Source organism: Castor canadensis, chromosome 3 (assembly GCF_047511655.1).
Source record: "Castor canadensis chromosome 3, mCasCan1.hap1v2, whole genome shotgun sequence".
Lineage (NCBI taxonomy): Eukaryota > Metazoa > Chordata > Mammalia > Rodentia > Castoridae > Castor > Castor canadensis.
The window spans coordinates 158168243-158194652 of record NC_133388.1 but is presented as its reverse complement, the minus strand read 5'-3'; the positions used below and the strand labels follow the sequence as shown (position 1 = coordinate 158194652).

At 38.4% G+C, this 26410-nt stretch overlaps 1 protein-coding gene across 1 annotated transcript in view; it reads right to left on the bottom strand.

Moving 5' to 3' along the window:
• Cpq (carboxypeptidase Q) overlaps positions 1 to 26410 on the bottom strand; it is a 460643-nt gene that overhangs the window by 315327 nt on the left and 118906 nt on the right. Inside the window, exon 4 of the mRNA XM_074068881.1 lies at positions 4960 to 5167. Within this exon, the coding sequence (XP_073924982.1) occupies positions 4960 to 5167 (208 nt within the window). The remainder of the gene's footprint in view (positions 1 to 4959; positions 5168 to 26410) is intronic.

Sequence of the window (26410 nt, the reverse complement as noted above, 5' to 3'; positions counted from 1 at the left end):
TATGTCATTTATCGACTCTGTATTAATTAAGTATCATTCTAGAGATTGATTTATATACTTTTTCACAGCTCTCTTGCCAGATGGTATAGCATTCTCCCTGATGCTCCATAAACATCACCTGGACTCACTCATCTCTCTCCCCAGCTGAATGTTTCATCAAGTCTTAGTCATCTCAAACTGATTGCTCCTCTTCCTCCTCCTCACTGCACTCTATCAACACAGTACACAAAGGCGAGGTGATGTAAAACATAAGCCCATAGTATTCACAAAGCCAGGCTCTCTAAAAAACTCATTCCCACCTCAGTGAATTTTTACCCAGTGTGGGGACACAAGTTTCACAGGAAAGTAAAGTGAGAGCTTTTTGCTTCCTTGGCTGATTAAAACTTATGGTCTGTTCAATTATCTGGGGTAATGGAGAAAATAACTAGAAAAAAATCATATTTGGCAATGGGAGTACAACAGACAATTTGGCCTCAGTAGAGCTACCTTCTGAATTATATTTAACTTGGGCTAATATAAAAATTACTTTGCATTCTTGAGCTTGCATGCTAAGAAAGCAGGAGGCAGAAGTCCCAAGGTGCACTAAATTGCAAGGAAGCCAGTCTAGAATTTTAAATTGCCTTGGGTGATCCAAATGATGGATAATAAAGAAATGGAAATGGTGAACTGATTTTCTCACAAAATATAAAGATCTGATTAATGGAACTATTTTACAGTCACCTCAAGTCAAAATGTCTGACAACCAAACCATACCATATTCCTAGGTGGAATCAATTATCACCCATGCCCATGGAGCTAGGGGTTTCAGCAACTCAAAACATCGTTGTGCAAAATACATATGTATGCACATGTGTACATATGCAAGTACACATATATAAAAAATCTGGCATATTGAACACCTGGATATTTTCTTCCAAATACTGATCAGAGTGCCCTAAAAAGATCAAGTTATTTTAAGCTCATTATACAGAAGTTACACAGAGTTTGGTAGAGAGCACTAGGAATTGAGTCACCTGGTTTGTTATCAGACCTCTGCCAGAATTTACTCCACAACCTCAGAAAAGCTCACTCTTTAAACACACATTTCTAGAATTCTCTCCTATGTATCAAACATTATATCAAACATTATGCTAGTTGTTATTATGGTTTTATATATATATATATATATATATATATATTTATATATATATATATATATATATATATAAAACCAATCAATATTTTTCTGGAAATATTGATATAGTGTATAATCAGGCTTGGGGGCAAACAGGACAGGTTTTCATCAAACTCATTTTCCTTTCACTCTGTGCATAAAGATAAACCAAATTTTCCAGTCTTCACATTCTGGCCAGTAGAGTGTGAGCAAAGTGAGAAAGTGAGTATGCTATATCCAAGCCTTGGTATGAATAACCATGTAAACCTGCCTCTTGGCAGTCGACTCTATCTCCTTCTCTTCCAGCTGGATGCAGAGGACTTTGAGATTCCAGAAGTGTAAGGCACAAGATGGAAAGGAGCATATGACTACCTAATACACTTCCCTGGAACTATTATGTGAGAAAGAAAGAAGCCTCAGTTGTGTGAAGTGACTGAGGTGTAAAGTTGTTTGTTACAATAGTTAGTCTATCCTACCAAAGCATGAGCCAAAACTACCTCCAAAACATTATGACATAGGATTACTTGAGAACAGCAAGAAGAGGTTGGTCACCTGAGCTGCAGCTGGATATAAGTAAGGAAGAGCACCCCAGAGGAAGAAACACCTAAGATGAGTCTTGAAGGAAAGCATATGACAGTGAGAAAGGGAAGCGAGATAACAGAGATAAAAGTATGCAGACTCATGAGACTCTGAGGGAATGTGGTACATTGGGAAAGTGTTGGTGATTCCTGATCCTGGAAAGTGGAGTGCTACTGAGAATTTTCGCTACACAGTATCTATTTGTTGAAATGATTGTTACAGAGCAGAACCTTAGAGATTCAACAGCTTCTAGAAATGAGGGACAAGGGAAGAGAAAAAGCATAATCAAAGACCATCTGACTTAAAAGATAAATTTTATTTTTGAGATAAAAAAATGAAGGAGAAAGAGGTGAACAGATGGATGAGTCCAATTTTGAAAAGACTAAAACTGAGATAGCTATGGACCATCTAAAAGAAGAATCTATAAGCAGTTGGATATATGGGCTTAGAGCTCATGGAAGTGGTATGGATGGGAGAGGCAGGCTTGAAAATTGCCACAGTATACATGGGGGTGGAAGCCATAAACATGACGGCAATGCTCAGGTAGAACATTCAGAGGCAGAAGCCAGAGAAATCAGAAAGGAAAAGGAAAGGAGAGAGGGAGGATGAGAGGCAGAATTGGGAAGGAGATGATGGAGGGAGGAATGAAAGGAGAGATGGCGGGGGGGGGGGGGAGAGAGAGAGAGAGAGAGAAAGAGAGAGAGAGAGAGAGAGAGAGAGAGAGAGAGAGAGAGAGAGAGAGAGAGAATGTACTAATATGAAAAAGAAGTCATAGGAGCCGAAGAGAAGAAATATTGAAAAAATAGAGTAGGTCAATAGCACCAAGTGCATCAGAAAGGTGAAGGTGCTAGCCTGAAAAGTTCACTGTATTGGACAACTAGGCAGCTATTTGTGATCTTCACAAGTTCATTTTCAATACCAGAAAAACTACATTAAGAGAATCTGCAGAGCAAGTGAGGGAAGAGGAATTAAAGACAGAAATATAGAACACTCCTTAAGGAAACTTGGTTCTAAAAACAATTAGCTGAAAGTGAACAAAGAGATAGTTTATTTTGTTTATTGCTTTTACTTTTCAGGAAGCAAGACTTAAACATGTTAAGGTGTCTGATTCTCTGCACTTTTGCTTCCCTGTCTATTAAGTGGGGGTAATAATGCCCCATCCGTACGGCTCTTCAGGTTGTCACAACAAATAGGATGATGTATGTGAAAGATTCTAAGGTGCTACACAAAGGCCAAGGCTACTTTGCATCTATGAATGTTCAAAGAATGGAGTTATGAAGGTAAGAGTCCAGGGAAATATAGTCAGCTAAAAAAATCAGTGAAAAATTACTATCAGTCTAGATCTAGAACATCAAGAAAAAGTTATTTTTACACATTATAAATTGTTGACTCCAAACCTTAGAGGCTAATATTTTCAAGTCCCAGGCTGGACAATTCCTACTCCCGGGTAGTAGCCTGGGTTTCCAGGCATCTTATCCAGTCTTCATAATGCCAGGAAAAAAATACCAATGAATCCTGGCAGATCACTGTGCATTAAGTCATCTGGGAATTTATTAGTCTATGAGTAGTAGTTCTTAAATAAAGATTTCTGGCAAGCCCTCATTTTCACAGAGCAATAGATTAACTCCATAATTTAAGCCTCATGACCAGTGAAATCATGGCAAATGGCCACAGCTTGCTGAGTATGTTATTCCAAGGGGTAGCTGAGGTATTCTGGGAAGTAAGCTAGCTGTTTTAGGACTTCCCTGCTGGGAAGATTAACCATCCAAAAGAATATGGTCCAAACATTATTTCACTTGTCACAAAACCTTTAAAGACTTTATAAGGAACATTATTTTTAGCACCATGACACCAGTGTAACTAGGTTTTCTCTCATAAAACTCCTAACAAGTGGTTTTAACATGCCCTATATTCCTCCCCTGGGAAGACATCTTATCCCTAAAGAAGGATTTCTCAATCCTTGCCTCTGCTCATCTCCACAACTCCTCTCTGACTGGGTTTCCTACTTGCTGACATCTCTTCCTCAGTGATTTTATTTCAGGGGTGTACTATAGAGTGCTAATTAAGGTCAAGCAGCTTGTCTTCAGCTCCAAGCAGCAATTGTGCAAAATAAACTGTCCTTTACAATAAATACTAAAAACCCAGTCCTGGGTTTTTTGCCTCAGACTGGGCAAAATATTAATACATTAATACAGTGCTTCTTTTATCTATATTTTTCAAATATTTTATCCTTAATGTGTGACACTGCCACATATAGGTATTAAACTAGGTCAAATGTCTACAGGTCAATTTTTAAAACTTATCCACTGCAACGCTAAATTTCTTTCTAGGATTAGGATTCAATAAAGCACCTTGGCTTGGCACAGTGGCACGTGCCAATAGTCCCAACTACTCAGGAGGCTAAGACAGGAAGATTGCCTTAGTCCAAGAGTTCAAGGTCAGTTAGGGCAACATAGCAAGATTTTATTTCAAGGAGGGAGGGGGGAAAGGCAGGCAGGAGTAAACCTTTTTAAAAAGTTAAAAATAACAATGAAATAAAGCACCTTGGCATTTCCTCAACCAGGATTACAAAGAAGAAGGCAAGTCTCATGTTGACCTGAAACAATACCACCGAGCATTTACGCAGACCTTCACAGATAATCAAGTATTTTTTGTAAGTTTATTTCATTTAATCTTCAAATAATTGTGTACCTTTATTATTCTTCATCACTTGTCAATACAAGAGAATTATGAGGCCCAAAGAAGTTTAAGAAACATAGTTGTTCAGGAAAAGAGTCAGATCAATATCTAAGGTTCTCTAGGGTTCCCCATCTCTTTCCATGATACCAAAGACGGTCCCCATCATGCTACCACTCTATTTTTATTTCACTTCTCTAGCAACATGGAAAACAGCCTGGTTTCCTCTGAAGTCATTAGGAATCTTTGATGAAACACAGACATGAACTCTGTTCTTCCTCCAATGAAAATACATAACATATTAGTTACATAAGAAACATTATGGGGTCATTGTAAATGTGCAAAGCTTTTTAAAGGAATGCATAAATGATGCTTGGAATCCTGAGAAGGCCAAAGAACATATTACAAACAAATGACCAAATGTGAAATGAGGGGAATTCCATGAACAATCAGTATTTTCATTTGACTGATTTGTTTTTACTTCACAAGGACTTCTCTTTCATGGAAAAGCATCATTTCTAAAGAAATTTCAAACAAACACTATAACTAACCTGTAGATGGAGAAGGAAGCCACTGATCGAATAAGGGATGCCAAAGCCCCCACCTTGGCAGCTTCCACAGCCCCCCGGACTCGGTAGTGTACCGTCATCTCATAGTTGATGTAAGGTTGGTTATAAACAACGATCTTCCCTCTCGCTTCTGAAGCCCTTCTCTGCAGTTCATCGAAAGAGGTCACCACGAGAACTTCCGCTGTAATGCCTAGAAATAAAAGTCAAACAAGAGTTAACTTATGGCTTCCCATCAGCCAGGTGGAATTGGCACACAAAAGGTCACACATGCTCTGTCTGCTACATCTGGCAAACTGGCTTGAGAAGATCAAAGTTTTAGAGCAATTTACCATGGGAGAAAGACTGTGGGGTTAGCCAGTTTCCCAAGAGGGAGAAATAATACAATGTACGACTCAAGGTTTTTCAGTTTATTTGGCCAGCTGGAATTAAATCATGAATTGCTTGAAAATACAGCTTCTTTTTCTTAATTCTTTCCCACCCTAAGAAGTCATGAGTTTCACAAAATGACATTAATTATTTATTTTTAAAATTGCATCTCACAAAGCTTCTCTTGGGATTAATAAAGCACATATTTATCTTTGCATAAAACTATTTTGATATGTTGCTAAACAACCTTCAATGACATCAAAGGATGGCAGTTTGGGAACAATACTCTTAGAATCCAATGTTCTTCATAAATTCAACTTTTAACAAATGTTTAATGTACCTTCTCCCAAGAACCACAAAAAGTCAGCTTGTTTCCTTTCCCCTTTTGTATAAAAACACTCTTAAGGGTGTGGAAACGTCCCATGCTTCTCCATTTACAGAACTTATTCATCACCAAATGTATCACTATTGTTCAAATAGCAATTTCTAACATGTTGCATAATTGTCCTAGAATCCTGTTGTCTTGGTTAGATGTGCCTGCTTTCTTCATCCCACTTTCCCAAAGCTTCCTGATTGAGGAGATGGCTTCATATCTTCTAAGAGTCATTCATAATCTGCCAGAACACCAAAGATCCAATTTGATAGAGTAGTTAGAGGGACAACGAAAAAAAATTAGCAACAAAGGCCAGATGTAGTGACTAAATATAACTAAAAGAACATAGTACATGCCTACCATTTTGTGGCGTTAGCCATGTAGGCATGAAATACGTCAGTAAAAACTGAAATATCAACATATATTTGTCTGACTTTCTTAATATTGCAAAATAGAGAATTAGTTTTTTTCTGGAAGCTTAAAAGATGTCTTTAAAATGTTAACTGTTACATAGAAAATCCTTTTAAAATATACTTCAAGTACTACAGAATTCCTGCTTTCAATATAGGCCCCATCATAGTGGGCCCTTTGCGCTGGCTCCTCTCCAACTCTTGGTTCTACCATTCTTCGTTTACTTTAAAATGATTAGCTGTAAATCAATAAGCATGTCTCCACCAACATTCAGAACTCAGCACTTAATTGATAATCTAAAAAAAAAAAAAGCAGCATACAATTATGGAAAGTAAGGAAAGCACCAGCTTTTTCACATGATAAATATTCATAAAATACAAATAAGGACTCAGATAGACAGATTTTGAGATTCATAACTTTCTGAAACCTGGAATTACCTTGAAATTTGACTGGTGTTATTGTTGGCATAGTACAGGAATTTTGCTGATGGTTTTCAGCTGTTCTTAATGGATAACAGGTTCAGTGGTCCACCCAGGGGATGTTCCGGCAATGGGGTAATTTTGGTGTCTGGATGAGAGCCACTAAAAACGAAGCCAAATTTCTATAAATTTTCAAAATTAAAGTCATACAAGGATGGTACTTTGCTTTGGTCTATTCTTCAAATTCTTTAAAACTAATGAGACAATAGAGTCCTGAAGAACCAAAACCTAACCTAGACAGCACAGGTGCCAATGCAAATCACTAGTAGTATCTAGAGGTCCATAAACCATGACCTTGGAAGAAGTGTTTGAATTAGTCTGTTTCCCTGAAACCTGAGATTCATCTCTGACTCCTGTCTCCTCCATGCCCCACATCTAATCAATATTCAAATACCAATAATTTTATTCCTTAAAATCAGTATTTATTGAACCCATGTCCTGTGTTCTATGCCATTTCTGTTTCTCATGTCAGGCCTTCATTACCTCTCTTTCGAATTTTTACAAGTCCCTTCTCCCTAACCCTCTCATCCCCACTGCCATACCAGCCTCCAACCTCCAGTCCAGCCTCCTTAAATTTAACCTCTTCAGAGTAGAAGACTACTTGAGCTGATGGCACCATCACCCTGCCCCTTTCCCACCTCTGCTGAAAACTCATCTTTCAGCCTATCATTCAAAGCCTTCCTACCGAGACCAACACTGACTTCTTTTTATCTTAAACTTCATCAAAACAAAGCTTAAATGCTCCCACTCTCATCCCATGCTATTCTGTTCCTCACTGTCTGATCATGCTATGGTACATCCTGACTTACTGACCCCATTCTCCTAATTTCATCTTATGACTAGCCCATTTATCACTTAAAATCCCATTCAAGAATCATTGCATTAGGGAACATTACCTGGTCTCCTGTTTCTTGTAACACCCAAACACACAGTCTCACCCCTGGGAAGACTGGAACATTTCCCAGCATCCTCCACACGTTCAGGGTGCCCTGAGCATACCAGGGAACTAGATAAATGGAACTCCACTTACGGCTTTTTTTCTACTGCCCAATCAGTGATCTCCTTGGGATTTGGGACCATGTTTATTTTTATTTGTATCTTTCAGGACTAACACAGTGTATGCAGTTGGTCATTAAACAGTCCTGGGTGGCAGGACTAAAGCATTTCTAGGAGAGTGCAATGCTTGCCTTTAAAGTCTGATAGCCCTTCTCCCACAGGAACTCAACAGTCTGATTCCTTACCACCCAGAGTACAACTGCAAAACAATAACCAGCAAAAGAAGCACTGGGGCCATCAGAATGTAAATATAAATTCCATGTATGGAAACTCAGGTCTAGAACATCAGAAAGCTCTCTTCTGATCTCATTTATAGCCTGGTTACCCCTACTTTACACAAAATTGTACATCTAGTATTTAAACCTGTAAACTATGAGAAACAACAAATCAAAAGAAGATAGGCCTGAAAACTGGCAGCAGCACCAGAAAAAAAAAAAAAAAGCAAAGTCCGAGATAGAAACATACAAAATAATAAGCAGCAATAGAACTTCCTGCAGTGATGGCAATGCTCTGTATCACTGCTTCTAAACACAGTAGCCACTAGTCACATGCAGCACTGAGCACTTGAAGTGTGACCAGCTGAATTTTTAATGTCATTTAATTTCAATTAATGTCTATTTACATTTAAACAGCCACATGTGGGTGAACTCACAGACACTCAGGGCAGAGTCAATAGCTGAGAGCAGGTCTGCCGGCCTTGAGGGACTTGCCTAATGAAAGTACAGTGACAGATGTGAGTCACAATGATAACCTCATCCAGAGGTCACAGACCAGGTGGACCATATACATAGTCATCACATGGGAAGACACAGCGTGTACACAACATTGTAGGAAAGATGTTTGCTCAGACTAGATAAAATAAAACCAGGCCATCTGGAAAACTTCACCCTTCTATATGAGGCTATGTTTTGACAAGTTACACCAAAGCAATACTCATGCTCTCCTACAAATCAGGCCACTACTCTTTTTCACTCTCATCTCTCTTCTTCCCATCCTTCCACTCTGAAAAGGTAGCTCGTGAAAATTTCTAAGAACACAAAATTAGTACCATGTTCACAATAAGGTCCACCCTGAAAATTCTATTCATCATTGCAACATACCCCCAACCTCTTATTTCTTTTAGTTTCCTTACTTTTTCTACAGCCTTTAACAGCACACTGTTCTACCCACTGTAGTAATGTAAGCTAAGTGAGGGAAGGGTGGTAGAAACTTTTGCCTGTTTCATTCATTACTCTACCCAAGTGCCTGGTGCATATATGTGAAATGCATGCATACATTTATGCACATGTATGCACACACACACTGAATGAAAAGAAGCCTGCATATAAATATAAGTATCACCTTCCAAAAATGCATTTCCAAGAAACTTGCATATTTCTGCAGATCAAAATAATTAATATTAATAGCTGTGTATATTAATTTAAGCACCTATGGTTTATGCTAATTTCCACGGCAATTCTGGAATACAGTTTTTATGGGGATACTAAGGTGCCAAGAATTATATTTACATAGTTATTAGGTGTTGAAACTGAGCATGTTTATTGCGGCACTATTCACAATAGCCAAGTTATGGAAACAGCCAAGATGTCCCAGCACTGACGAATGGATTAAGAAAATGTGGTATCTATACACAATGGAATTTTATGCAGCCATGAAGAAGAACGAAATGTTATCATTCGCTGGTAAATGGATGGAATTGGAGAACATCATTCTGAGTAAGGTTAGCCTGGCCCAAAAGACCAAAAATCGTATGTTCTCCCTCATATGTGGACATTAGATCAAGGGCAAACACAACAAGGGGATTGGACTATGAGCACATGATAAAAGCGAGAGCACACAAGGGAGGGGTGAGGATAGGTAAGACACCTAAAAAACTAGCTAGCATTTGTTGCCCTTAATGCAGAGAAACTAAAGCAGATACCTTAAAGCAACTGAGGCCAATAGGAAAAGGGGACCAGGAGCTAGAGAAAAGGTTAGATCAAAAAGAATTAACCTAGAAGGTAACACCCACGCACAGGAAATCAATGTGAGTCAATGCCCTGTATAGCTATCCTTATCTCAACCAGCAAAACCCCTTGTTCCTTCCTATTATTGCTTATACTCTCTCTACAACAAAATTAGAGATAAGGGCAAAATAGTTTCTGCTGGGTATTGAGGGGGGGAGCGGGAGGGGGTGGAGTGGGTGGTAAGGGAGGGGGTGGGGGCAGGGGGGAGAAATGAACCAAGCCTTGTATGCACATATGAATAATAAAAGAAAAATGAAAAAAAAAAAAAAAAAGAAACTGAGCTTTGAATTACTGGCTATCTGAATCCAAGGGTCATGCTCCTTCTATTAACTACATTGCTATGTTCTCTCATAAATGTAAAATACATGAAAACAAAAGCTTAATATTTTCATTTTCAAACAACAAAAGGTGAAAAGAAATAGCTACATTAAGATTTTCCTAAACTGCTATCACTTATTTTCCAGGATCTTGCTCATAAATCAGGGGGCCAGGTGAAGTGGCTCATGCCTATAACTACACTACTGGGGAAGAAGAGATGGAGAGGATCTTGGTTCAAGGCCAGCCCAGGGAAAAAGTTAGTGAGACCCCCCCCCATTTCAACAAATAAGTGGGACATGGCAGTGTACATTTGTAAACCCAACTATAAGGAGGCACAGGTAGGAAGATCACAGTCTGAGGCCAGCCCTGAACAAAACAAGAGATCCTATTTGAAAAATAAAGCAAAAGGGGCTGAAGGTATGGCTCAAGTGGTGGATTGCCTGCTTAGCAAGCCCCAGTCTCACAAAAAAACAAGTAAATAAATATTATTTATTGCACAAGGCCCTTGCCTATTAATGGGGACATTAGAGCAGCACTTCACTCTTGGACAAGATTCATCAGACTCTGTTATTGTGATGAAAAGGGGTACAGCAGTTAATCTCTGAAGAGAATGTGGGACTAAACTAAGAAATACCCATTAAGTGACAAAGTCTAGGTTACAAGGTATTATGTCACAAAGCACACAGAAATCCTCAGGCTCCCTTAATTTGCACACCTATTTTCAGAACAAAGTCATTCTGAAGCCACTTGGGCTGCGTGTGGTCACTGCCTCAGTCTCCCTGCAGAGCGGCAGGGTTGATTACTGTGGCATTGACCTGTTCTCTTCATCTCTTCTGACTTGGCTCCTCCCAAGGAGAGTTAAGAATGAGATGACAGTGAAGGGAAATTTTTATAATGTTTCCTACCATCAAAACCAGAAGACCACAGACAGAAAATGTGTGTCTCGGGGCTCCATTCAACGCTGTGTGTTTTAGGAAACCGATTCTGATTTCAGAAGACTTAGCCCTACCAACAAGGAAGCCTAACTCCCAACTCTAATCACATCATCTCCCACTAGGAACACTATCCAAGAAAACTAGGTCCCTGGAATGGCTGGCCTTTCCTGAGCTCAGTTATGGGGAAGAGAAAAACAGTTGTCTTGGAAACTCAGTGTTTTGGCATAAAGAGGTAAGGACATTGCAAATTTGTGTCAAGACGGATCAAAGCGCTCCAGAGCTGTCTTTTCCGAGGGTCCTTTTCTTTATGGAGAACACAATGAGCGCACAATGTACCTCTCGAGGAAGAACAAGTCTTAAAGGTGCTAATTAATGCAACAAGTTACTAGACTCTTACTAGACCAGGACGTTATGTGAGGCACTTGGGACAATAGGAAGATGGGTAAATTCCAGTTCTGTCTTTAAGGACTGCATAATCCAGAGGAGAAAGATAGGTAAACAATAACTTTAAAAAAACACAGACTGTCACAAGCATTAAATAAAAGTAGAAAAGTTTAATTTGTTGAAGTCATGACATAAATCAGTGCAAATTCTGACTGGAGGGAATCTAGAAACGTCCCTGTAAGAAGAAACTAAGGGGCCTCCGAAGATTTCAGCTGCAGAACGTGAGGGAAAGGGCATTCCCAGGTAAAGAACAAAGTTGGAAGACAAAACCACATGAAGCATTCACTTCCAGTAAACAGAAAGCTTCCTGCTAGGTCCCCAAGCAGACAAGGAACACTGTACCATCTTCCTATTTTGAACAATACCCATCTTCATTCTGTGGATCTCAGGAAGGAAGGAAAAATATTTCAGAGAAAAATTCTCCTTGAAGAAATTTTCCAGGAAAAAAAAAACCTCAGCTGTTAGTTTGAGTAAAAATTGTAAGAGCAAGGGGTAAATCACAATTCCCAGTGATAGCTAGAGACATATGACCCATCCTCTCCTAGCTGTGTCTCCAGAGGTCTGGCTCAAATTAAACCTGGTCTGTTGGCCTTACAAAGGAGCCTGAACCTGACTTCATCAAAATTCACAGCACAGTAAATTATTATCATCTCTCAAGAGGCAGCTGTCTACCCACTGGTGTGCTGAGAGCTATCTTGCCACACTGACACCTGAGGACAAGCCACAGGCAAGGCAGTTTGTCTACTTTGACCTCTAAAACATAGGATTTATAGAGAGACTTTTGTTGTTCAGTTGAAGGTGCCACCCTTAGGACCACTGTGTTTAACTCAGCATTAATGTAGAACCCAAGTTTTACAAGAACCATCACAGCAACAAGCAGACCATAGGCACAGAGCACAGATTAATCCTTAGAAGTTTGATCATCTTAAAACATAAACTGTTTTCATGGACATTGTAGTAGCATAAAGAGGCAATCCGACTTTGGAGTACCATGATCACTTTTAACAATTATCACAAGGAACATGAGTAAAACACTCTTTTCCAAAACAACTTGGTTGTTTTGAAATCATTGACATAATTGCTTTCTCCTCAACCACTGAGTGTCTCCTTTGTCAGGGAGACTTGTCTGGTTGAGCAAAAGCTTTCACACAACCTTCTGTCATCTAACACATCTATTAAAGAGAGCAGCAGCAAGCCACTGTATTCCCCAGTCAGCTTCAAGTGGTGTAAGGACAACCCACGAACTCGGTGATAGATGGGATGCAGATGGGGGTTTCCGACTAGGTAGACTAAAACAGGGCTCGTTGTCAGGTCCAGGGTCATGGCCAGCTTCCCTGGGAAGGTGGACTAAGAAACGAGTGCTAATTGAGTAGGAGATATTAGCAGAGAGGGCAGGAGAAGAAGAGAGGATGGAGATAAAGGAAGGTGGAGTGTGACAGAGAGAATGATGGGAAGAGGCTGGCAGAGTGAGAGTGACAGGGAGTGGAGGATTATAGCTCTACTAAGGAAGCTGGGTGAGGTAAAGAAATCAGGCAAATTCAGATTCACAGTTTGAAAATCTCCCTAGGCTTAATATGATTGAACCCTCAGAGAAGGTAAGAAAAGGTATGCAGGCTAAGGTCTTATTGCCACATCCCAGGTGAGGAATGATAGTGCTTAGATGGGACAACAGGGGGATGCATCTAAGTGCACCACTTCTAGTTACGGCATGGATGGCACGCCATTTACTGTGAGGGGGTAACTGGCTTTGTGGAGGTTTGTATTTCACTGGCCATACTGTCCTGTCTATGCAATAATCATTTTTCTGGGGAAAGTTATGTATAATTGAAATTTAGGAATCAGAGACTCAAAACAAAGAAACATTTCTTAAAAATATATACTTCAAACCAATAAAATAAAATTTTTGAAAAGAGTGGATAAGACTTCAGTCAATACTGAGCCTACTTGACTCAGATCAGAGCTATTCACTAACCCTTTAGAGAGCTATAGGTTTTACTAAACCAAAAATGGAGCGCTTTATCATAAAGGCCCCACATCGGGCTGCAGAAAAGCTGAGTAGTTCCCATAGGTCTGCTGGCCACAATAGGTACAGAGGTAATGGATAGATGGGTGAGAGAAACAGAAAAGGGACCAATAGAGAAATGGCAGCAGAACAAGGCATGTGACAGAGTCACCCTATCCAGAAGATACCTGTGAAATATTCTATTATTTCTTCTCCCCTTCCTTATAAGAGGGTAAATATTCCTGTCGTAAACTACAACCTCTTTGTCAAATTCACTAATCCTAGACTTGGCCAAACAACTTGCTCAATGTGGGATGGCATGATATATGCTCACAACTGAGCAAGACCTTTAAGACCCATTGCAAGATTTGTCTTTGTCTCTTAAGAAAGAACCCTCAGCCTCAGGACAGCATATCACAGTTGGGAACTGCTCCTTCAGTCTGATCCTGGAGTTAAAAAAGATAGCTGAGGCAGGAACAAGGTACTACCAATCGGTAGCTGATAGTATAAAGGGAAAAGCACTAACTCTCAGTGGTTCTATGCCACCAAGATTTGGGAGGGTAGTTCTTACCCCAACAGTACTGAGAACTGACTGATGCAGAGACCCTGAATTTAATTTCTGTCAGTTTTTTTCCACAAGCTATGGCTAACTGATAAGATATAGAATGAATATGCTTGATACCTTAGGGAAGATTGTTCAGTGAAAATGAGATACCTACTTTCCTTCTCTTACTAACATCAAAGTGATCAAATGATTAACACTAACGGAAGAAAACAAACACATCTGAGGAAGAATTCAACAAGTGCCAGTGATCTAAAATCTGTGGACTCACATGACAAGGAATTTTAAATAGCAGATAAGCTCTACAGATCATTGAAGTACACTTTTAGCAGCTTCAGCTAGCTAACCATGGATGTCATTTCTAACAGAAACAAGTAGCCCTGTCATACTGCTAAATAATTCTATGCACTTTCAGCAGATTTCACTGTTTCATCTCTAAATGCATTTTCTCTCTGAATTCAATCTTCACAAACCATGGGCAAAAATGACAGAAACTAGTGTGTGTGTGTTTGTATAAGGTACAAAATGATGTTATTACTGTGTTATGTCACAGAGATAAAATAATATATGACAACTTGTTATTCCAAAACAGGCTTTTTTATCTAACCATGTTTTGAAGTATTGAGTATCCTATGCTCTTCTTACAGCAGTAAAACTTGGGTTAAAAAAATACTGTAACAAAACAGAATTTCTGCTTCAAATAATAGTAAACCTGGCTCAGTTTCATGATTCAATTTAATATAATGTGCCACTTAAAGAAGATTCTAGAGACATGATGTAAATATCAGAACCACATGACTTATATGAACACTTCCTGGATGCCATTTTATGGAAGTCCCTTGACAAGAGGAACACAAATGTAACTACTGGTGTTAATCCCACTATAATTAAAAACCAGTAGCATATTTGGTGTAAGGCCATTAGCCACTTTTTATACTTGGGAAAAAGGAGTAAAGAAATAGAAGGGAGTAAGGGCTTAGCCTCATTTTGGAGGTCAGACAACTGAGGCACAAGAAGGTTTGAGTATCTTTCCAAACTAGAAAGCAGTGATGTTTGGATGTAAGTCAAGATCAGACCAACTCCAACTCCATCTCAATAAATAAATACCTTGTCATTGTCTTTGTGGTGCTGTCCCCCAACACAGTTCCAAGTTCTCCCAGACCTCATCCTTCCCGTACTGTCCAGGAGGAGAGAGCTGTCTTCCAGTAGCTCTCACAACAAAGGTGGAAGAAGTTTCATTGTTTCAGGAGCCATAGCAAACAAATCTTTCAAGACTCATGGGTTATAAACACACTCCTACATCCAGTACTGTGACCTGGATAGGCTATGCAGACTGCCTTAAGCTGACCAAGGCCCATCCATCCCTAGATCTAGGCAAGGGGCCAATCCCACCCAAACTAAATGGTTGGGAGTAGGAAAAGGCTGTAGTTCCCAGATACAAGGAAAGTGGATACTGAGTGGCAAACAACAGATGGTCACACAAGGATGTTCCTTGACAGTGCTACAATATGTGGCACGATGCCTTTCTCATATTCTCTATTCAATATATGTTTGCTTAATTGAATTAAATTGACCGTATTCATGATTCACTTTGGCAGGGCAAAGACCCTCGCAGGCCATTTTTCCGCAAGAACTGAACTCAACAAAATGAATGGGAAGTTTATGATGAGCTTTTGATGAGTTACCAATTAATGAAAACCAGGCACCCATTTAATAGCATTTAATAATTTATTGATCCATACCAGAAACACAAGTGCTATGGTAACAGAACTACCAATGCTGCTGGGCTCCCAGCTTGCAAAGTTCCCAAGAAACCATTTTTTATTCTTGGGCCACATTTGAAAAACACTCTTCTATACAATCTCAAGATGGAAAAGAAAAACTTAAGCATCTACAGAATTACCATCAGATTGTAGAGTAGGGCTGTGAAATATTTAAAAGAAAAAAAACCCAGCAGATCTATATATTCTCAGTATAAACCAGGAGGTAAAAAGGCAATAATTCTTCCACTTAAAAGATTTGCATGAAACTAATAACAATAGAATTATTATATACATACTCTGACCAGGCACCATGGAAAGCTCTTCACATGCACTATTTCATGTAATCCTTACATCACGATGTACTGGAATTATTGCTGCACTATCAGTAAATATGAAAACTGAGGCTTGACCTAGGTTACAGAGTTCAGCTAGTTTTAGATCTAGGATTCAAAACCAGATCTAGCTAACTGGGGGGTGGGGAGGGAGAGAGAGGGAGAGAGAGAGAGAGAGAGAGAGAGAGAGAGAGAGAGAGAGAGAGAGAGAGAGAACAGTTTTTTCTGGGGATCAAATCATCATCTGATTAGTCATTTGTACAGTTTAGTTGCAAGATGCTGAAACACCACACATATAACCCGGCAAGAGGACACCTGATCATGATTTTTAGCATATTATCTTACACAGCATAATGCATTTATTAGCTGCTATATAGATTATAATATGCAGACTCAGAGTAATTGTTGATGAGTAGCCCTTTAATACATATTTTAATCTTTTTCTTATTCATTTAACATAATTTGAAAGTGTTACTAAGACTGTCACTTCAAGCATGTTTATTTGATCACTTCAAAAAGATTTCATTAAAATAATAATAAAGACCTTATATTTATATAGGTCTTACAGTGTGTCAGACACTGTTCCAAATGCTTTATGTATATCAACTCATTTGACTCTCTCAAAACCCCATGATATAGGCATTTTTATTATCTTCATTAAATATAGGACATTTTACTTATTTATATTTGCGTTTTTCTTACTTATTTCCTGGCTTATTACAAAAAATAATTTGAAAAGACTTGCAAAACATACTAAAAACAACTAAAAATAAACCAGGAAAGAAGGCAAAGGAAGCAAGTATAGTAAAATAAAATAATGCCATGGTTAACATTATGGAAAAAAATATATGATCTAAGGATTTTGCAGTTGCTGGAGAGGACCATAAGTTCTGCTACAAATTACCTGGCAAACCCAGCAAAGAGCAAAACATAATCAGGTGCAAATTCGTGGCATCTGCAATAGGAAAACAAGCCAGTTGCCCAGAAGAAGCACATATTTCCTATAAGGTCATTTTGTGGGTTGTAATAAAGAAAATACCATGTGATACAATAATGGACAAGAGTCCATTTCTACCATGAACATAAGATGTGGGGACATTATTCTTCCACTACCCCATGTCCGTTTTCTCCCTCAGTAATAAAAGCTTCTAATTTTGTAGGAAACATGGCCATATATAAAAAAAAAGAAAAGGACTTAATTTTCCAACTTCTTTGTAGCCGTATATGACCAAGTTACTTGAGAAGGGAAGCATGTCTCTACTCTTTTGTGGTCACTCAAGTGAAAAATAGAGGATGCCATCTTGGACCATGGCATAGATTTAAAAAGGACAGAAGGAGTCTGGGTGCCTAACACTCTGGAGCAGAATTATCTAGAATTTTACATGACAGAAAAAGAAAGCTCTACCTTGTATCAGCCATTGTTACTTTGGGTTTTCTAGTTAACTGAAGAATTAGGGAAACAGAAACTTCCATTGGGTTAGGTGATAGGGTAGACCTCTCGGAGAAGAATTTAAACTGAGATCTGAAGGATCTGATGCTGAGAAGTTATGGACAAGAGAAATGGAGAGCAGCATACTCCTTACAAAGGTTACTGTACATACAAAGGTCATGTGGCAGGGAAACTTTTCTGAGGAACTAAAAGAAGATAATTGTGGCTGAAGTATAGTAAGAAATAAGATCATGCAATAAAGTTTAAAGGAAAGGCAGAGACTCTTCATGCAGGGTTCTGTAGGCATGGTAAAGAGAATTTGTGTTGATAAGGATGTAGAGAAAAAGAAACCCTTGGACATTGTTGAAGGGAAGGGAAGCTTAGTATAGCCATTATGGAAAACAGTATGAGATTCCTCAAAAACTAAAAATAGAACTACCATAATACAGCTATTCCACTCCTCAGTGTATATACCCAAAAGAATCTAAGTTAGTGTACAATGGATATACATGCACATCCATGTGTATTGCAGTTCTATTTACAACAGCCAAGCTATGGAATCAGCCCATCAATAGATTAAAAGATAAAGAAAATGTGGTATAAATACACAGTGGCGTTTTATTCAATCATAAAAAAGAATAAAGATATGCCATTTCCAGGAAAACTGATGGAACTGGAGATGATCATTGCATTGGAGTACAGTAAGCTAGATGCAGAAAGACAAGTTATCACATGTTTTCTCTTATATGAACAATCCAGATTTTCTAAAAAGGGACATGAAAGTAGAATGGGAACTATTTGGGAAGAGGAAAGGGATGAGTAGGAGGGGGCAAAAGAGAGTCACGGAGGAGTGAGTATGACCAAAGTACATTATATGCATGCATGAAAATGTCACAATGGAAGCATTAAAATGTACAAAGAGTTAAATACAGAACTACTATAGATGATCTAGAAGTTTTACATCTGGATATATATTGAAAAAAGCATGACATCAGTGCATCAAAGAGAGAGCTAGGCTCCCATGTCTATTGTAGTCACAATAGCCAAAGTTTAGAATCAATCAGAGTGTCCATCAGAAGAATGGATAAAGAAAATGTGGTATGCATACAATAGAATACTATTCAGCCTTATAAAGAAGGGATTCTTATCATATGTGACAACATGAATGAACCTGGAAGTCACTGTGTTACATGAAATAAACCAAGAGCAGAAAAAAAACAAACATTGCAAATCTAAAATATCATTTGTAAGCATGGTCTAAAAAAATAAAAAACTTGAACTCAGGGAAACAGAGAATTAAATGATGGCTACCAGAAACTGAACAGTGGGGGTTTTGGGATGATGTTTGTCAAAAGACACAAAATCTCAATTAGACAGGAGAAATGAATTCAAGAGATCTACTGTACATCATGATGACTATAATTAATGCCAACATATTGTATACTTGAAACTTGCAAAGAGAGTAGACTTAAGTATTCTCACTACGAAAAAAGAGAAGTATGTGAGATAATTCATACATCAAAAACCTTGGTTTAGCCATTCCACAATATATACACGTATCAAAAAACATGATGTTGTATACCAAAAATATACACAAGTTTTACTTGTCAATTATACAAATCAATTATATTTTTAGAGAACTGCAAAAACCAAGAGCTAAAAAGAGAAAGAGTTAATTTGTTCTACTGTCAAAGGAAAAATAATATTTAGCAAATACTAGGTCTTTAAAACATTTGCTGAAGTAACTTTTAAGATAATAAGTGGTGATACTCTTTCTAGACAGGAAGATCGATAGGGAGCCATACACTAGAATTTTCCTAGAAAAAATACAGTTCTCACAATCATGGAGTAGTAAAGAAACAGACTTGAAAATGGTAAGGCTAACAAAAGAGAGACATAACCAAGACGGTGGCATCCTGGGCCAATTAGTAAAATAAGTGGCTGAATTTGCCATATATTTTATAGAATCAACAGTATTCACCAAATGATTTGATGTGGGAACAGGAAGAGGGATAATATGAGAAAAAAAAAAAAGGAAAAAGTATTCGCTGAGAATTGGATAACAGTTAAAGGATGGACTTGCCTAGACCATGGAGTGCCCATGTGATCTGTGTTGGTAATTTAGAACAGGGCAATGCATAGTGACAAGACAGTGGATACCCTCTTCAAAATTAAGACAACTGACAAGGCCATAGGTTTGAATCTGTGGAGACTCTGTACTTGTACTAGTTGGTTACCAATAACCCTGGATTTTTTTCCAGAATTTACTTGCCAAACACAGGCAAATTGGTAGTCAAGTCTCCAAATATACCTGGAAGGATGTAAATGATATAGACATTGCCCAGTCCTCAAAGGATTAGCTTAATACATTAGCCTATAAAAATCACAAAAGTAAATGGGACTAAAATTGTGACTTAGACTATGTAAGCCCCATGGGATCAGAGGACTAAAAAATGTCTCCATCTTTATCTTGTCTTTCCTTTGTTCTTCCAACCTCTCTAGACATTTGTCTTTTTTTCCTGAGTCAACCTCTCAGTTGTGCCCTGCTTTCCTAAAGCCTTAGCTTAATCCCTCATTCTGCTTAAGTACTATGACTTTTGGCAAGTCACTTAAATTCTTCAAGGTTCAGTTTCTTTATGTAATAACAAGATCACAGCAATCTTGTAAGGATGAAATGAGAAAGTGTCCTTGAAACTGTTGTGTGAATTACGCAACCAATACAGAAATAGAGCATATTCCTTTACTTCCTTCCCAACTCCCTATTTTGCCTAATTAGCTATTTTTTGAAAGATCTATCCATTCTTTCCATTCTTCTTTCTCCTTCTCTTTCTTTTATAACAGCTTTATTGAGATGAATTTTACACATCCACCATTTAAACAGTACCATTTGAAGGTCTGTTGTGTATTCCTAGAATTGCAAAGCTATCATTACAATCAATTTTGGAATATTATCATCGGCCCCAGGGCAAGTTCTCCCCATCTGTGCTCCAACTTTGGCAACCACTACTCTATTCTCCATCTCTATGCATTTGCCTATTCTAGACTGTTTGTATAAATGGATTATAAAATGAGGTCTTTGTGATTGACAGTTTTCACTTATCCTAACAGTCTTCAGTAGGATTCATACTTTAGCATGCACCAGTACTTCATTTTATCACCATGTAATTTCTGTTGCATGAATATACCACTTTTTTAATCCATGCATACGTGACTTCAGGATTTTTCCTTGTATTCCACGCAGTGCATCACATGATGTCAGTGAGGCCTGTGAGTCCCTGATGGCATCAACTGTGTCTCACTCATTCCTGTTTCAACAGCACCTGCACCCCAACTGGCACATGGCAGGTGTTCAACGGAAGTCTTTTGAATGAAGGAAAGAATGATGTTTTGAAAAACATTTATGGAAATAGTATGTATGTGAGGGTATGATTTTGGGAAACGCAAACATCTGGCTTCAGAATAATATATTTCATTCATTAGCTCTTGGCACTAATAACTAATGTTTGCAAGGCAAATAGATTGCTTCCTTCAATGTAGCCAGACTTTCTTAACTGGAAATGAAAGCTCTCCTGGAGCATCCATCCATCCAGAGGCCCCTCACTATTTTATGCCAAGAGCCTTTGGCTTTCCAGCTTCTGATCCTTCTAGTGAAAAATGTGTTGTTTCCAAAATAATCAGAAAAAGAACTGTATTCAGTTGCCTTTGCAGCATTCACAGCCCTCAATCTAAGTGATAAAGAGTCCCTTCGCAGCCCCACATTCCTCTGACAGGAAGAAAAATGGAACTGGTGAAAACCAATTGATTGATTTTCTGTCCATTAAAAAAATTAAAATCCAACTTATCTGAAACTGGGTTGTTTGGTTCCACCCTTGCTCTAGGTAAATGGATAGAATAATGTCCAAAAATATGCTATTCACTCAAAAAGTACTCTATACTTTGGTAAGCGATAAAGAGAATTGTAAAAAATAAATACCTCATTCCTTAGCCTAAAGCAACATCAGTAAGTTTGGAGGCATGAAATAATTAATTATATGCACTATAAAGGGGCCTGGTATAATGCTGAAAGAATCCAAAGAAGGCCAATGTCAGTCCCTGAAAAAACTTGCTCTATCTGGCTGTTTAAACTAAAAGATAGTCAACTACAGGCTCTGCCCTGCCTAGGGTCCTCCTGGTATGCCAGAAAAAGCTTTGGAAAAAGATGATGCATGTTTTCTAGTGTTTGATACCCCAGGCTTTGAAAGAGGTCTCAGCATCAGAGTGCCTGTGCTCTTCTCACCCACTCCCACCCCCATCTTCGCCTTTCTGAGGCCAGTCTGACTGAATATCCTTCCAGCCCTGGTTTTCACAGTAATTTCCTCAGGACTCAAGACCAGTCCTGAATACCAGATTGATAGAAGATCAGTCTTGAGCTCTTTGCTTAATTCCCGTCTTTTGTAATTGGCTTTTCCATCCAGTATCTAATACATCCACTTAGAAAATATGTTCTGATCTATAAGCAAAATGACAGCCTCGCATAAAGCAACATCATTTTAGCTAAACACAGGCACCTAGACAAGAGTGTTCTCCCATTTTGGAAGGGTACCTTGCAAAGATTGTCAGTGTGGACAGTACCAGGGTTCACTAGCCTCCTAAACTCAGAGATGTGGGTGCTAATATCTTTTAGAGCTTCCCAGGCTGACCCCTTCTAGCTTCAGCTTATTCTCTGTCTCCCATCAGAAATGCCTAGAATGACCTGACTACACAGAAAAATAAGCTAGGTGAGCTGGAGTTGAGGCCGGAGTTAGAAAATGGTGAGAGTCATGCTAGATTGGAACCAAGTTTTAGAAGGCCTCCATCTACCATGCTGAAGTATTTGGACTTTTCCTATTGTCACTGTAGGGAAAGGGGGAGCACCAGAGGTCTCTGAGTAGGAGATAAATAAAATGAAATCACAGTTTATTTTATAACCACATCCTCTGACTTTAATGCCACAGAACCAAAAATCACAGGAAGAAATCTCTCACTCTCCATAGGACCCAAATCACTGTCAGACTTGACAACAACCATCTGAGCTTTCTTTAAAACAGAAGCATTATTTCTTTTAAAGAGAAGAAATAGCATGTGGTCAGGAAATTGGAACCAGCTCAGGATGAGGAAAGAAACCTTCAGAGGACTCAAGATTTTCCACCACTGACCTCTTGCTTGTCTGTCCTTAGCTGTCTGGGTGGCAATGCCCTCATCTCCTCCTCTGGGATGGCGCTGCACCAGGAACCAGAAGGCTTTGGCAAAAGATCGTGAATGACCCATCAATGCCTTAAAGGACTTCATCTGTAAGGGTCTCTTCTCTTCATCACCCCCCAACCTCGACTGACTTTACGCAGCTTTGTGTTTGCTCCTAAGCCTCTCATAACCACCTTGAGTAAGGATCCCACCTCCTAAACACACTAACATTTCTGTGCTTCAAGCACTATCATCCAGCAATTACTTTCAAAAGGAGAAGTTCCTTATCATATGTACTGAGGCAACATAAAATAATGAGTTTTCAACAAACAGTTCTGTAAATTAATACAGGCTGTTATGTAAATTTTGTTTGTTTGTTTGTTTTTGAGGTACTGGTGTTGAGCTCAAGGCCTTCCCTTGCTATGCAAGCTTTCTACCACTTAAGCCACACCTCCAGCCCTTTTTGCTTTAGGTTACTTTTCAGATAAGGTCTCATTTTATGCCTGGGGCAAGCCCGTCCTTGTATCTATATCCTCCCACATAGCGGCAATGAAGGCGCATGACACCAGGCCCCGTTTCTTTGTTGAGATGGGATATTACAAGCTTTTTGCCTAGGGTTGGACTTGAACTAAGCGACAAGCTGGGATTATACACGTGAGCCACTATGTCAAGTTATGCATGCATCATTTTGAAGATGTTTTTAGTTTATTTAAAAATTAATGTAAATTTTAACATAATTAAAGGTAAATGACTGAGAGACATCATTGCTGTGGCACCCAATCCAGCATGGGGTCAAACAATCTTGGAAACAAACACAGCTCTAGGAAGCTGTGATGTTGCTTTTATTTGGGTAGCTGAGGTGGGGATGAACAGGAAAATATTGGTGGGGAAAAAAATCTATACTGGAATAAAGCAGTTTGCAAAAATGAAAATCTTGTAGATTACAATATGAAAAGCACTCATTTGGATAAAATATAATATTTCTCCCAGGGTCCTCCAAAGAGAATTGCCTCATAGGAATGTATAATCGTACACAAAAATAATAATCCATAAAGAAGAGGAATTATTGGGTTAATATCCGAGTATCAGAGTCACTAATGTAGATTTCTAAATAAAGTCCATAAACAAACATTTGGTTTATATTCAAGTTTACTGTCTTTCCACTTCCTCCAATTTTTATAGTTACTCATGGGAAACTTCGATTTATGTAAAGTAAATAAGCATAACTATTGGATTTATTCCCCAAGTATTTTTACATCCTAACTAAAAACACATTGGGTAAATATGTTTGTTGCAAAAACTTAGTGGCCCTCAGCATATTATTTTATAGGTTAAATCAACAAGTCAGCAAATAATTTTAAGTTGCTTATCAAGATTAGAGCTCAGGTTTAAATTACCTCCTTGACATAGAAATCCACTAATTGAAAATGGCCACAATGGAGAGACATTTTGTTTCCAATTATAATTCTGTCTCATAAATGTAAATGTTTGCATGATATACTATAAGCAGTGTCAGTCAGTTGTCTCTTATGTTTCTTGTCAATTGTTTTTATTCTATGTCTGAAAATGGTTGCATTAGCCATTTCGGTGAATTCTTAATGTGCTTCAAAATGTATATACCTAATTAGATTTCCTTCCATTTTGTTCCGACTAATAGCAACAAGTTTAGTAGGAACTAAAAATAATGATGAACAGAGGTCATGAGAGGGGTCAAGGGCCCGTGCTTTCCCTATCCCCTAAAAATAAGACAGTTTCCATTTTTTTCTATAGTTGATATTTAAAAAAAATACACACACACGCACACACACACACACACACACACACACAGAGGTATTTTTTTGAAATGGTGTGTCATGTATCCCCAGCTGGCATTGAACTTGCAGTGCTCCTGCTTCAGCCTTCTGAGTGCTAGGATTACTGGTGTGTACCACCATGCCCGGCTCTAAAATATTATTTTTGAAAAAGAAATTGTTTATTAAATATTAGAAAGATATAATAATAATTGATGTGTGCAAGCTGTGTTACTATGTACAGAGTATTTTCACAAATCCTCTTAGTATGCCAATCATATCCAATAGTTAATACTCATTTTCTTTCTGACAAAGCTGAAGTTGACACATTAGCCAACTCATTCAAAGTTACTGTAACTATTGAGAAAATGGGATTCAGCTACAGCTGCCTTCCATGATTCCCACAGTCTCACATGGCCTTTAGTATTCCACTCACTCCACAAACATTTATTAACCGTGAGCAATGAGCTGGGTACTAGGGATTAAGAATGTGTAAGATTTGGCCTCTAACTTCTACAAGACTACAGTCTTTTAGGAACGACTACCCCAAAAAGAGCTAATTATGGTTATAGTGCTTTCTATCACTAATGTCTTGACTTTTGTAGAATCTTAGAGAAGTGGAATCATGATAAGTAGTATTCTGTGTGTGGCTTCTTTAACTTAATCCTTCCTGTTGCTGAGACCATCAATTGTTTTGTCCTTTTCACTTGCTGAATATTATTGTTATATGGATACACCACTCTGTTTATTCATTTACCAGTTTTGAATAGACATGGGAAACTATTGCCAGTTTATAGCTACTATGAATAAAATGTAATGAATATTCACATATAAGCCTTTGTAGGAGTTATGTTTTCATTTCTCATAGGTAAATACCTAGGAGTGCAATTTCTGAATTGTAAAATAAGTACATGTTTAAATAAATTGAATATAAGTTAAATAAAGTTAGGATGATAATTCTTTATTCTCATTAAAGAATCTTTTAGTCACACAGCTTGAAGCACTCCTCAAATGTCTGGCCCATTGCATGTACTTGGCATTAAAAGTATAAGTTTATGTACCACTTGCAGTTTGCAAAGCATACTCTCAATTGTGGTCTTGTTTTTCCATTATAGCAACTCCATGAACTAGTCCTGATTGACACCAAGCATGACCTTACAGAATGCATAATGTCATCTGACTTATGACAGCCAGGCCATACTCTCAGGAGACATTTTGAATATCACTTCTGGAAGTAGATATTATTGACCTTAGTTAAGGATGAGGAAATAGGTTCAAAGAAGTTAAGAGTTTTGACCACCATGAGACCCTGGAAAAACATAAGGAGTCCTACCCAGATCTTCTGGAGCACCTGCCCTTCACATGTCTTATGGGCACCAGGAAATAAATGGCCTGTTGTAGGGTCTACTTGAATTATAAGAATATGTATTAAAGAGAATGCCTTTGCTCTCATAGGTCTATATGAGAAGTTCTGTCCTCTGATGCTCCCAAATCCAACTCTACAAAATTTTAGAAAACAATCCACTGGATTTCACCCTCTAAGGAGGAACAGGAAGAGAAAGCACTACCACAAATGCCAGACAGGAGAAGGCTGTGAGCCAAACTCTGTGACTACAAGGATCAGGGACTTTCCAAGGTCTGTGTATCCAGGCTCACTATGATTCCATGACAAACCCCTGAGAGCCAGGCCAGATGCCTGACTCAACTACCAAGTCTTTTGTGAACTTTATTTTCATTTCTTTGGATCAAAAAAGTGAAGGAGGTTAGGAACTTGAAAAAGAAATGTTTTTCCATTTTTTCATAAAAATATAGCTTTATTGCCACAATCTTACAAACCAGCCTAAAAACCACCCACTAATAAATATTAACTTTAGTAAACTGATTAAAATACAAGTGAGGTCAAAATTAACATTATCTGAATTCAACAGCAATGTAAGATGCAGTTATGGTCTCATAGAGTGACTTGCA